Here is a 14,636-nt window from a genome sequence, read left to right as displayed (position 1 = left end):
TACTTAATAAATATCAAAAAAAATATTTGTATAATTGTTCAATTAACATGTATATGTTACAGGTAATGCTAGAATGCGAAGTAAACCTAGGTTAATCCGGGTAAACGTTAATACCCAATCCTCTCGGGTAATGTTCGAAAACTGACAAAAATAAATTGGAATTTGCAGTTTACCCAACATTGGCCGGGTAATATTAGGTTAGGTTAGGACATATTATTTCGAGAAATAAAAATACTTTGTGTTCTGATCCACCCACATTTTTATTAACCAACTAGTTTCGGCAGCAACCTGTTGCCCTCTTCAGGGTTACATTTATCACTAGTAATAAATGTAACCCTGAAGAGGGCAACAGGTTGTTGCCGAAACTAGTTGGTTAATAAAAATGTGAGTGGATCAGAACACAAAGTATTTTTATTTCTCGAAATAATATATCAAGATGATCCACAAAGTTAATGCTCTCAATATTAAAAACATAGGTTAGGACAGTTTAGGGTTTAAAAATCTACTTTACAATGTTCCTTTGCCCTGACTGTGCACTTATATTGTCTACGTTTTTCTAACATTATCCAATCAGCATTGTGTAGATCTAGATGTACACGGGTAAACTACGAAGTTTACCCAACAGAATTGGATAATGCTAAGTTAACCCCAATAAACCTAGGTTTACATCGTTTTCCGAGCACTACCCGGAGTCATTTAATTTATTATTATGAATTTGTAGGAGATTATTGAAACATTTGGTTCATTTGAAGTCTTGTCGGAATTATTTGATATTACATTTCGCTATTGCAAAATCATTTTTAAATCTCAAAGAACTTTTCATTAGGTACTTAATGACTTGCTTGATCAAAATGCCACCATAGCGGCTATGGGGTGAAAACTCGTTTCGTATGCCAACGATGTAACGATGAAGAATTTATTGTGCGCAGAGTATTTCGAAGATTTTCTTTCATGCATATAAAACATATGAGGTGCTAGTTTTTATCTCACCGTATAATAATAATCTTTGGACCAATGTTTATATATTTTTAGGAATTCCACTTTGTTAAGGTGCTATATTTGTACAACAACTAAGTTTTTTTCACACCTGCTGACAAACTAACAACCTAAGATGTGTCATACTTGATTATTTATTTGCTATAAAAAATATTCATGGAAAGTAGTGACGGAAGCATGTTTTTTAAGAGGGAAGTCTTGAAGGCAAATACTTTTATTTTTATTAAATTTTTTTTTTTTTGATATCTCACAAAGATGAAAAGTGAAAGTGAAGTCTGGGTACAACAAGGCTTATGACCTGTTATGGGCTAGTTAAGTGATCACTTTACATATGAGTAACATTCGCCATTCTACCCATGACAACCACACTTCTCAAATTTTTGGAACTCTTACATGTATCATAAATCTTATGTCGCTTAATGTGTGAGTTTACTAGAGCCATCAATGGTTGGTTTGAAATCTTTTTATGTTGCACAGACCTTCTTGTTGTCTGTAGATGTATGCAAGATGCTGGGAAACGTCTGAAAACATGATATTCAAATTCTATGCAGCGTATTATTTGACCAGATTATTTTAAAATTTTTGAGTGGGACCAAATTCTTGTTCACAAATTCGGGGTTTTCCACATAGGAACAAAATGTATGAATAACTTCGAAAATGTAAAATTAACTTTTGAGTGGAAAAATCCACAATTGTGAATAAGGATTTGAACACACCAAAAAATGTTGTGAATATTATATTCATGTTCTTGGAGGACTTCGATCGAAGTAGTTTTTTATTGGATCTAATTACAACATTCCAGATTTGGTGGATGATACTAAGTTTACTTCTGACACCTTCGTTGTTCCTCGTGGGTGTCAATCTTGATTATTGTTTTCGTAGAAGAAAAAGACTGTTCAAATAAAGAGTTCATCAAATAAATACAATTTAAATTAAAATTTCAAATAAATAGTTCGTCAAATGACTAACACAATTTAATTTAATATTTCAAATAAATAGTTCATCAAATGACTAACACAATTGAATTTAATATTCCAAATAAATAGTTCGTCAAATGAGTAACACAATTGAATTTAATATTTCAAATAAATAGTTCGTCAAATGACTAACGCAATTTGAGTTTATATTTCAAATAAATAGTTCGTCAAATGAGTAACGCAATTTGAGTTAGTATTTCAAATAAATAGTTCGTCAAATGACTAACACAATTGAATTTAATATTTCAAATAAATAGCTCGTCAAATGACTAACTTAATTTGAATTAATATTTCAAATAAATAGTTCGTCAAATGACTAACGCAATTTGATTTAATATTTCAAATTAATAGTTTGTCAAATGACTATAACTCAATTTGATTTCAAATTTAAAATAAATAGTTCGTCAAATGACCAACATAATTTAATTAAATATTTCAAATTAATAGTTCGTCAAATGACTAACACAATTTAGATCATAATAACTAGAAACTAGGAGAATTCCAAATGAAAAATTATCTTTTTAAAATTGTGGAAATAACTTGGTATCATATCACTTCACCGGTTTAAAATACTGACGTCACTTCGGCAATAAGAGAGGGGAATTTGTTTGCTCCCCTCTTAATGTGAACTTGACCTCGACAACAAGTCAAGTCAAATTAAAAGCCTGACGAATAGTTAAAATAAAATTTATATTAAAATGTTAATTTTTGCTTTTTCCTAACCGGTTTTAATCAATTGAAACCTTGCTTTTTGATATGTGTAATATCGTCTAATTGATTAAACAAACTTTGTTTTAAAATTGTTTTGTTTATTTTTTAGAATTTCACAATATTTGTTTTAAATTCTGGGTGTAACGAAAAATGACTTCTAAATGCGTAATCTACCTTCCATTGTATATGTACAATATGAGTATTGTTTATTTTAATTATTATTTTTAATAACTATACCCGGCAATTCGTTGCTATGGCTCAATCTGGTCAAATGTAAAATAAATAAAATAGAAAACACAAAATATGCTTAATACATATACACGTCTAAAAGTATGCTGTCCGCGAAGAGTAATGTTAAGTACTTATTGGGTGAATTGCGTTTACGTTTAACAGATGACGCTGCCATTGTGGTCAAAAAACTGTTTTTCAAAAAAATAATGTTTTTGCCCGTCATAGGTATATAAAAAACAGACGCGAAGGTATTTTAAGACGACGTTTCTGCAAAATTCCAAAGAAATCAGTAAATAACTTTTTTCTATGGAGATAATATAAATGTTTATGTTAATAATCTTATAAATGTGTTCAATGATAACTATGAAACAGATTTTTTTTAAATTATTATGTACACAAATTTATTATTATACGGTTTTTTGTTTGAATGTATATAATTTTGCTTGACAGTAATTCCTCGTAACATTTGAAAAGCGCCCTTGAGGTAGTTTTTTTTTACTAAAATTTCGCGTTATAAGTTATTCGAAATCATTATTAAAATTTATAAACACAAAATATACTTTTATTATTAATCTCCTTGTGCAAAACTCACCCATTATTGATTTTTTTTAAATACCTTTCTGTATCGGTATGTTTTTTGTACGAGGGTCGCTTGATAAATACTCACAGTAAAAAACAGTTAAACTCTACCGCATAAGAAAAAATATGAAAAATAAAAATAATTAAAACTGTTGAGGACTACCGAATAAGAAAATATATGATAACAATACCACTATTTCTCATCGATTAAAATTTAATTTTTTGGCTTTAAATTTTGTTTTCAAAAATCGTTTATTTTTTTCAGTTACAAGTATAAATGGAGAAACATTATTGTCTACATATACATGCACCTGACATTTGCATATGGTGTGTACCTGCACTTTACTGCCGCAAAATGGGCCACATGGATCTTTGGTATGTCCTCAAAATATATTAAAATACTTATTTATTTTTTTACAAAAATGTTAAAAATATTGGTATATTACCACTCACCGATGAGTGGTTATATTGATTAAAGAAAATACTTCGTTTTTTACGACTTGAGTTTTATTATATACTACATGTTTCAGAAGTTAAACTTCCATCATTCAGGTCTGTATGTTATTATACAGACCTGAATGATGGAAGTTTAACTTCTGAAACATGTAGTTTATAATAAAACTCAAGTTGTAAAAAACGAAGTGTTTTCTTTAATCATTGTAACATGTCTTACCACAAAGTTAATGCCAAAACAATTAATAAAATATGAGTGGCTATATACTAATATTATTAATATTTTTGTATATTCTTTTTTTAAATCTCATTATTATTAAGTCACTTTGTTATAATTTTCTTCTTTTGTGCGTGTCGTGTCAGATCCTCCTGACATCGACTATCACTTGAGTGTAATTGTCTTTGTTTTGTGTAGTTCTAAACGTCATCTCGACGGTCCTGATCCTCCATGTATTGTATTGATTTATTTGCAAGAAAATAACGCATTTTTTTGTAATAACGTAAAATGTTTTAATTCTAATGTGACTGACGCGCAACATTTTCACACACATTTTTGTCTATAGTATATCAGGGAAAGGATAAGATAAATAGCACACATACGACATCAATGTGTTTATTTTTATAATAAAGATTTTTAAATTCAAAATCAAATCAACAAATCACTACTCAGTCTTCGGGACGATAAAGTAGCTCTGGTTCATCGACATAAAGTTCTCACGAAGAGGCTAACTTCATTTTTTTTGTAAATCTTTAGGTTGGCCATATGGACTACTCAGCGGGATGGGCATCACTGCAGCAGGCCACAGATTCTGGTCACACAAGTCTTTCAAGGCAACTTGGCAACTCAAACTGATATTGGCCTACGCACATGCGACTACTAACCAAAACAGCATTTATAGATGGGTCAGAGATCACAGGTACAAAAAACAATCCAAAATAATATATCTAGTGCATGTCAGACCTCGTCCCTTAGTGCATGTTGGTTTTGTAATCCCTAGTGCATGTTGGTCCTCGGGTCAACCAAAATCGCATGTGATCAACATTATATGTAGTTAGAGAAAAGACGGGTACGTCTCGAAACCCGTAGACAGAAAATCTCGGTGAGTTTTATACTAATATAGGTAATTCATTTATTTATTGATTAGGCGTTTAATTTGTAGAACTCCATTTTAATTTATGTATTAATTTTAAATGAAACAGATTTTTCTAGTCTACTTAGTTGTATTTTATTAACAAATACAAATAAATAATTAATATTGTGACAATTGTTTCACCTAGTTATGGCATTATCAAACTTCTTCGAATGTCCTTCGTATCTTATCAATATTAAACATTCGTTTGATAATGCCATAACTAGGCGAAACAATTGTCAAAATATGTATTTTTAATGTGTTTTTGTTAATAAAATACAACTTAGTATGTGGAATCAAAAAATATGTTTTTGATTACAAATACAAAATATAGGTAACATTATTTTTTCAAGTAGTTGCTTAATTAATACATCAGTAATTTGTAATTTATGGTTTTTTGATGCTCAATCACTATCTGATTGTAAACAGCTAAAGAATATTTCAATCATTTTAACTAATATCACTTGTCTGTTTTTGGTTGGTTGGAAGATGTTGCTTTTAGCAATAAGCCTGCCAATTAACATTTTATTGTACATAAAGTTTTAACAAATAAATAATGTTACACGAAATAGCAATCGGCAATGTAATTTATGTATTAAATGTTAGATCAAACACTGATTTTTTGAGTCTACTAAGTTATATTTTACTGTTTAAAAAAAACACAATTTTTTTGACAATTGTTTCGTCTTGTTATGACATTTTCAAACGAATGTTTCATTTAACGTTTAAAACATAAATTGAAGTGGAGTTCTACAAATTAAACACATCTATAAATTAATAGGCAATGTAACCTCACAAACGATGGCATGTCATATAAAATAACTCATGGGTTTAATGGTTTATTTTGCAGATGTCACCATAAGTTCAGTGAGACCGACGGAGACCCTCATAATGCCAAAAGAGGGTTCTTCTTCTCGCACATAGGATGGCTGCTGGTAACCAAGCATCCAGACGTTCTGGAGGGAGGAAAGACTATTGACATGTCTGACATAAAGAACGACCCTATTGCTATGTTTCAAACCAAGTACGTTGTATAATTTTATTCATCTAACATCTACATATCGCTCACTCCTTTTACGAACGTCATAAATCAAAAATCGTAAATTTTCAGTGTTGCATGTTTTTGGAATGCGCAGAAAATGTACTATATCCCAGCAAAAGCGACATATTTTTAACATAATATTTACCCGCTACAGGGCAGAAAGTGTTATTTTTGCATTTTGAAGAAAAGGTATTGTTTAATTATTTTTTTAAATAAACCCAATATTTTTCCAAAAAAAATTGCTGTACAGTAAAAAGTTCAATAAGTGGCTTGATATTTATTTTTAATACATTGTATTTTATTTTTAAACTGTAAGAAGGTTCTCCTGAAAATTCAAGTTCTTTGATTTATGACGTTCTTGAAAGGAGTAAGCGATATATACACTAATGGGCCACTATGTATATGGTATTTCGAAAGTGACCAAATCTTTCACATTTTTTTGCACAGTTTAAGTTATTTATATCAAGAATTTTCGTAATCGATTATTGTTGCGAGTTGACTATAATATTTTTCGTTTGTCCAAATCTTTGTTCATAATTTCAGGGATTGTCTTGACTTAGGAGTTATTTATATGATTTTTTTTATTAATTATTCAACGACTTAACTACACTATTTTATTGTGTCTAATCTTTGCTACCATTTCTGGGTTTGTCTCTGTTTAGGAGTAAATTATATCAAGATTTTCATCGAGTTATTTTGTTACTATTTTGTGACCCTAAGCGGCGCATTTTTAGAAATAGGTATCAAATTGTGGTAGAGTGGGTTCAAATCGAGAAATTCTGAGCATTCTGAGTCCACGGCGCTGACATTTGATGTACAAAATTCACTTTTGTACCCATTTCACATAATCTTACAAACATCTCTATAAAAAAGGTATTTCATGTGTAAAATACACAAGTGTACCTTTTTCCCTTAATCTCACAATAATTTCTTGGAAAAAGTTATTAAATTTGCAAAATTCACTATTTAACCCATTTCCCTTGATCTCATAAACATTTTTGTAAAAAGAGTGATTACTATGAAGAATTTAAAATTTAATCCAATTCCCATAAACTCATAATAATCTCTTTAAAAAACTTTTTCCATTGGCAAAATTTACTGTTGTACTCATTTTTCATAATCTCACAATAATTTCCATTACAAACGAAAAGTTATTTGAAGTCCAAAATTCACTAGTGTACCCATTTCCCAAAATTTTATAAACATATTTATAAAAACGGTTATTTGATGCTCAAAATTCATCAATGTACCCATTTCATATGAAAAAGTTGTTTGATGTGTAAAATTCACTATTGTACCCATTTCCCAAAATCTCACAATTATATATATTTTTTTAAATATTTGAAATGCAAAATTCACCTTTGTACCCATTTCCCACAATCTCATAAACATCTTAATAAAAAAAGGTTATTTGATGCCCATAATTCACTATTGTACCCATTTCTTATAATCTCACAAACATCTCTATAAAAATAGTATTCTCTGTGCAAAATTCACTATTGTACCCATTTTCCATAATCTCTTCAAAAAAGTTACATGATGTGCTAAATTTACTATTGTACCCATAATCTCACAAACGTCTATTTCAAAGTACCAATAAGTGAATAGTTGTGAGATGAAACCGGTATTTGTGTACACACTGAAAGATTCTGAAATATTTCGCTTTCAGGTATTTTGACATCATTGGTCCGGTTGCGTGTTTTGTGGTGCCCACACTCGTGCCTTGGCTGTGCTGGGGGGAGGACTTCTGGGTATCTTGGTACGTGGTGGCGTGCATGAAGTTCGTCATCATCTCCAACCTGACGTGGTTCGTCAACAGCTTTGCGCATGTCAAAGGAATGCAACCTTATGACGTGTAAGTATTCAAAAAGCCATGGCTTATCCTATTTCCAATGGGTTTGTGGCGATCACATATTCTCATATGATTTTTCACTATTATTAAAAATCAATAGTTTGGGCTGTGATGTATGGAAGTGAAGCAAAATATGACTGAAAGTACACTGAATGCAGTCGAAACGCAATCAGTCTACTTTCAGCCATCTTTTGATAACCCCATGCTGTATGATAGATGTTTGAATGATGAAATAAGGAAATAATGCAAGGCTGAGATAAGCATTATCGATAAAATTAAGAAAGTTGTGTTGAGATGGTTTTGACATGTGGAACTAATGAGTGAGGGAAGAACGGTAAAAGAAATTTATGAAGCGAATGTATTGTAGTTGGAAAAGGAGCAGAAAAAACTTGATTTGAAGTAAAAATAGAATTTTACTATTATACGTATGTTACGTATTGTACTAATGATTGATTGATTTTCTTTAGATACTTACATAAAGATAAAATACCAGTAACGAAAAAATAACTTTGATTCAACAATTTTTGTCGATAAGATACAATGTATTGGATTTAAACATAGTTATCTCATATTATTCGAACATTGGTTATCATAAAAACATGTTTTGTACTTATATATCATTTGTTTTTTTTAGATAAAGATTTTTAAAAAAATTAATGGCCATACAAAATAAAATTTTAAAAATTATTTAGTGTTGTAATTCATTCTCAGGCGTTAAATTATTGACCCTTCGGATGATATATATATATATATATATATATATATATATATATATATATATATATATATATATATATATATATATATATATATATATATATATATATATATATATATATATATATATATATATATATATATATATATATATATATATATATATATATATATATATATATATATATATATATATATATATATATATATATATATATATATATATATATATATATATATATATATATATATATATATATATATATATATATATATATATATATATATATATATATATATATATATATATATATATATATATATATATATATATATATATATATATATATATATATATATATATATATATATATATATATATATATATATATATATATATATATATATATATATATATATATATATATATATATATATATATATATATATATATATATATATATATATATATATATATATATATATATATATATATATATATATATATATATATATATATATATATATATATATATATATATATATATATATATATATATATATATATATATATATATATATATATATATATATATATATATATATATATATATATATATATATATATATATATGCAATACCCTTTGTTAAAAGCTAAATCTATTAAATGGTTAACGAATTGGAGAATTACTTAGTAAAACATTAATTTAATTGCATCAAGTAATAAAATCATTCATATTTTAATAATGTTTGAAAGATGCAAGTATTTAGCTAACTTCAGTTGAACATAGATGTAGGATTGAGAAAACCTTTTATTGAGCAGAGACCCTTTTATTTGTATCCAAGATCTCTATGACAGGTCATGAGACCTGTAAATACCCTTTTTTATATTTTTTCTTATAAAAACGATAGATGCTTCGTTTAAAGATGAGACGCCTAAATAATGGTAAAACAGTATTTTAATTACCATAATAAATTGAAGTCTAACCAATAATGCACAATGAATTTTTTTTCGCTTTATTTGTTTCACAAGTTGATCACACAACAAAAAATATTAGAAAATATAAGTAATTATCCATGTGATAAAAACGAAAAATTCCTTACTAAACTAATCGGCTGTCGTTGATGGATTTGATTTATTTTTTCAGGCTATAACTTTAATCATAATCGCAGTGATCGATCTAATGGCCCAACGATAAATCGATGAGCTCATTTTTTCACACTCTCAAAAACTATATTTGTCTCTTATGAGAATCCTAAAATACGCAATATTAATCACTCTATCAGATGATACTCTAATTTTTGCAAAACGCGTTGTGCGTCAATAGTATTTGACGTTTGTGTACTAGATAGCTGCAGTATATAAAGAGATTTAGGGTGGCGCAAATTTAATCATCCAATTTTGTTTTGAACTCTTTTTTTTACTGAATAAAAACAAAAAGTTTTGAGTTACGAAAATCTTTTTTTGAACTTTTAATGTTTTTTTTCTGTTAAGTGGAAAAGATGATATCCATCAAGTAGCTGCCGCCAGTATTGATACACATTTTTGCCCGTTTAAGCTATCTGCTATTTGCAAAAATTATAACATCTGGATAGGGTGAATAATTTTGTGGCACCCTGTATGCATCAGATAATAATCAGTTGAAGATTGATTCCAGTAAGCCGGACTGTGCGAGGTATACCAGTAGTTTTATAAAGTTTCTTGGCAAGGTTGACCAAATTTGTCTCTCTTGAGATTCCTATAATATGTATTAGATGATATGCCGTACTGTGCGCGGCATATCCATAATTTTATTAAGTTCTTGGACAAGGTATTTATTCAGAATGCAAAAACCTTATTTATCATGTTGACATTCCTATAATGCGATCCCTCAGACGAATGTTTGGCAAAACGATGCTTGATAGATATTCGAATGATGAAATAAGGATAGAATGTAAGGCTGAGATAAGCATTATCGATAAAATTAAGAAAGGTGTGTTGAGATGGTTTGGATACGTGGAACGTATGAGTGAGGAAAGAACGGTAAAACAAATTTATGAGGCGAATGTAGTTGGAAAAAGAAGCATAGGAAGACCGAGGAAAACTTGGCACAATACTTGAAAGCTGCCGGGTCAGAAGTCATAATAATCGTCGAGTATGTATGAGGGGATGCATGAATGTAGAAGAGGCGAAGAATGTTTTGCAAAGACAGAGTGGTGTGGCGTTCGATTCTCTCTGCCTACCCCTGCGGTGAAGCGGCGTGATGGTTAGTAAGTTTAGTTAGTTAGATTCCTATAATATGTATAGGATGATAATCAGTCGACGGTTTATTCCAGAAAGCCGGAATTTTAAGAGGTATACCTGTAAATTTATAGGGTCCCTTGACCTTATAGATAATGCGATACATAAATTTCCATCGCTGATTTTTTATATTGTTTGGCAATAAAATTTCCACAGTTATGAGAAGTTATGTTACACATGGGTCACATGTCACGGGTTCGATTGTTGTTATGGTCATCGAACTCGTCTGGATCACCAAATCAATTCGGTTATATGGTGATTCGGTGATTCGGGACTTCCGGTGTCGACACCGGAAGGCAAAAGGACACGAAGCCCAATTTTTAGCATTTAACATCAGGGCTGTTTTGAATCGTCAACCGTAAAAAACAATGATTTTATTTTGGAAAAGCGCCCTTCAGGTAGTATTGTACGAAAATGACGCTATTTAAATTTTCAATAAATAAATATTATTATTTTTGAGATATGTTTTGAGATATGTTGATCCATAAGTGTGGTCACTCTACCACAATTTGATACCTATTTCTAATAATGAGCCGCTCAGGCCCACAGAAATAGCATAAATTTGAAATATTTGTGTAAATAATAAAAACACAAATATTTCTCTATAAAAAAGTATATGTTTATGTACCTTTGTTTAAATTATAAAAGAAAACAAATAAATATAACACTAGTCAAAGATAATTTTTAAGTTAATGATGTTAACACGACTAATTTCGAGAACAGCAGATGTTCGTGAAAATGATGAAAGTGAAAATACAAGAATATTTTTTTGTATTTCCACCTGTTGATAAGAACATATTTTGTTCTCGAAACTAGTCATATTTACATGAATAATTTCAAAAGTGGTTTTATACAATACGACTGTTTTATTTTAATATTTACATCATCATGTTATTCCACGAACGTAATGCATACATAATCAATAAATAATATGAATTATATTTATTGTAACTGCAGACAGTTGCTAGAATTCCATATTGAATTGTTGGGTAATATATCCTAAATTAAACACGGTTATTGGATTGAATTTTACTTTAATTTACATAAATGATATGTTACGCGTTTCGTCTTATTCAGACACTATCAAACACTGACTAAAAATATTTGTCAGTGTTTGATAATGTCACTTAACTAAAATAATTGCTATTATTAGGTCTAGGGGTACATATAATGATGGGTATTTCAGTGGGTCAATTAGGGTATATTGAAAACAATTTGTATGGCTTTAAAATAAATACAATAATTAAAATGAGAATTATATTAGAGATATTTAAAAGCAGAAAAGTAGAATTTAAAGCAATAACCGTGTTTAAATTTGGATATATTACCCAACAATGTGAATTTTACTATTATGTATATCAATGGAAATATTATATTTCATACTCTTTAGCACTCATTTTATTTCAAATATATTAACAACATTTTGAGTGTATCCACATAATTATCCCCAATAACAGGAGTAATTTAAATGTATAAGCTAATATAAATAAAATGATAATTATATTTTCTGGCGTTTCTCATGTACCATATATGATAATAATCTAGGATTCGGATCTCACATACTAACAAAAAAAATCTTCTCAATAAAAAAAATTCTTTTAATCTCAACAATAGATGTCTCTAGTAAAGTTCTAATGATTCAAGAAAAACGTTTCGGAATTGGTTCATACATAAAGAACTTCGAAGAATTTCAGTAGGGTGTTTGTCAATAATGGGTACAATCTGTGAATATTACACGTGTGTAAAGTAGCCACTTAAACCAGCCTATGACGGTCGTCAGCCCCTTAAATGCCCAGACTTTCATATTCTTCTTCATCTTTGACGAGATGTCAAAAAATAATATAAAATATATTTATTCATTTATACAACAATAATATTTTTACTATGCTTGTGAAACTACATGTAAAGTTTTCTTACAAGATACATTTGTTTAGACAACTCTATGCTTCACATATATATAAATATATATATATATATATATATATATATATATATATATATATATATATATATATATATATATATATATATATATATATATATATATATATATATATATATATATATATATATATATATATATATATATATATATATATATATATATATATATATATATATATATATATATATATATATATATATATATATATATATATATATATATATATATATATATATATATATATATATATATATATATATATATATATATATATATATATATATATATATATATATATATATATATATATATATATATATATATATATATATATATATATATATACATATATATGCAATACCCTTTGTCAAAAGCTAAATCTATTAAATGGTTAACGAATTGGAGAATTACTATGTTAAACTTATATTTAATTGCATCAAGTAATAAAATCATTCATATTTAAATAATGTTTGAAAGATGCAAGTATATAGCTAACTTCAGTTGAACATAGATGTAGGATTGAGAAAACCTTTTATTGAGCAGAGACCCTTTTATTTGTATCCAAGATCTCTATGACAGGTCATGAGACCTGTAAATACCCTTTTTTAATATTTTTTCTTATAAAAACGATACATGCTTCGTTTAAAGATGAGACACCTAAATAATGATAAAACAGTATTTTAATTACCATAATAAATTGAAGTCTAACTAATAATGCACAATGATTTTATACATATATATATATACATATATATAAATATATATATATATATATATATAAATATATATATATATATATATATATAAATATATATATATATATATATATATATATATATATATATATATATATATATATATATATATATATATATATATATATATATATATATATATATATATATATATATATATATATATATATATATATATATATATATATATATATATATATATATATATATATATATATATATATATATATATATATATAAGGGTTGGTACGAAGACTTTGTTGTGTACTGCTAGTAAAGATTTCGGTGTTAGGCTTTTGTTTACTACAACTGCGCCTTAATATGTTTACTTTTAAAATAGATTTAAAAAATATTTTTCTAATATCTGCTCCTAGGTAAGTATCACTCTTTGTACTTTTTTTTTGCTTTATTTGAATATTCGAATTTCGTTATCCTTTTTGCTTGATCGCAAAGGTCGCAAATATAAAACGTCGCTCGCAAGTCATTAAAAACAAATATCACGAATAACAATCAACTTTTTCCGGAAAACTTCCTAATTAAAATACAACGTTTTACGAGTTCGTTGTAAATATTTAAATTTAGTTTTTATTGCGTCTGTTTGAATTCAATGTTATGAATATTACGTAACCTTTAGTTTTTTACTTGACATTGCATGGCTTATCGATTAAATTAAATTTGTCGTTAATGATATTTTGTGATTGCCTAAATTTTGCAACAATTTTTCACAAATTTTGAATTCGCTTCGTTAATCAAATTATTTACAACATTTTGAGTGTATCCAAATACTTGTTCACAAATCTGGATTATCTCCAATTACAGGAGTTATTTTTCATATTATTTTCGTCTTACTAAAATTTGTCTCTAGTGAAGTTAGAATGGAGAATGTTGTAAATGTGTAAAGTGATCACTTAACCAGCCTGTGCCAGGTCATAAGCCCTGTTAATACCCAGGTCCGAATCCTGGATTA

The 14,636-nt window shown here is 27.8% G+C and overlaps 2 protein-coding genes across 2 annotated transcripts in view; one reads left to right on the top strand and one right to left on the bottom strand.

Annotated features, from left to right (window-relative positions):
- LOC148304774 (acyl-CoA Delta-9 desaturase-like) overlaps positions 1 to 14,636 on the bottom strand; it is a 129,653-nt gene that overhangs the window by 92,438 nt on the left and 22,579 nt on the right. The window lies entirely within an intron of this gene.
- LOC148304775 (acyl-CoA Delta-9 desaturase-like) overlaps positions 1 to 14,636 on the top strand; it is a 29,000-nt gene that overhangs the window by 10,115 nt on the left and 4,249 nt on the right. The window contains exons 3-6 of the mRNA XM_088267758.1: positions 3,760 to 3,869; positions 4,702 to 4,864; positions 5,928 to 6,101; positions 7,789 to 7,974. Of these exons, the coding sequence (XP_088123884.1) occupies positions 3,760 to 3,869; positions 4,702 to 4,864; positions 5,928 to 6,101; positions 7,789 to 7,974 (633 nt within the window). The remainder of the gene's footprint in view (positions 1 to 3,759; positions 3,870 to 4,701; positions 4,865 to 5,927; positions 6,102 to 7,788; positions 7,975 to 14,636) is intronic.

Source organism: Brachycentrus maculatus, unplaced genomic scaffold (genome assembly GCF_059751285.1).
Source record: "Brachycentrus maculatus isolate JH-2025_06_01 unplaced genomic scaffold, ASM5975128v1 h1tg000305l, whole genome shotgun sequence".
Taxonomy (NCBI): Eukaryota; Metazoa; Arthropoda; class Insecta; order Trichoptera; family Brachycentridae; genus Brachycentrus; species Brachycentrus maculatus.
This window is presented reverse-complemented; position numbering and strand designations above follow the sequence as displayed.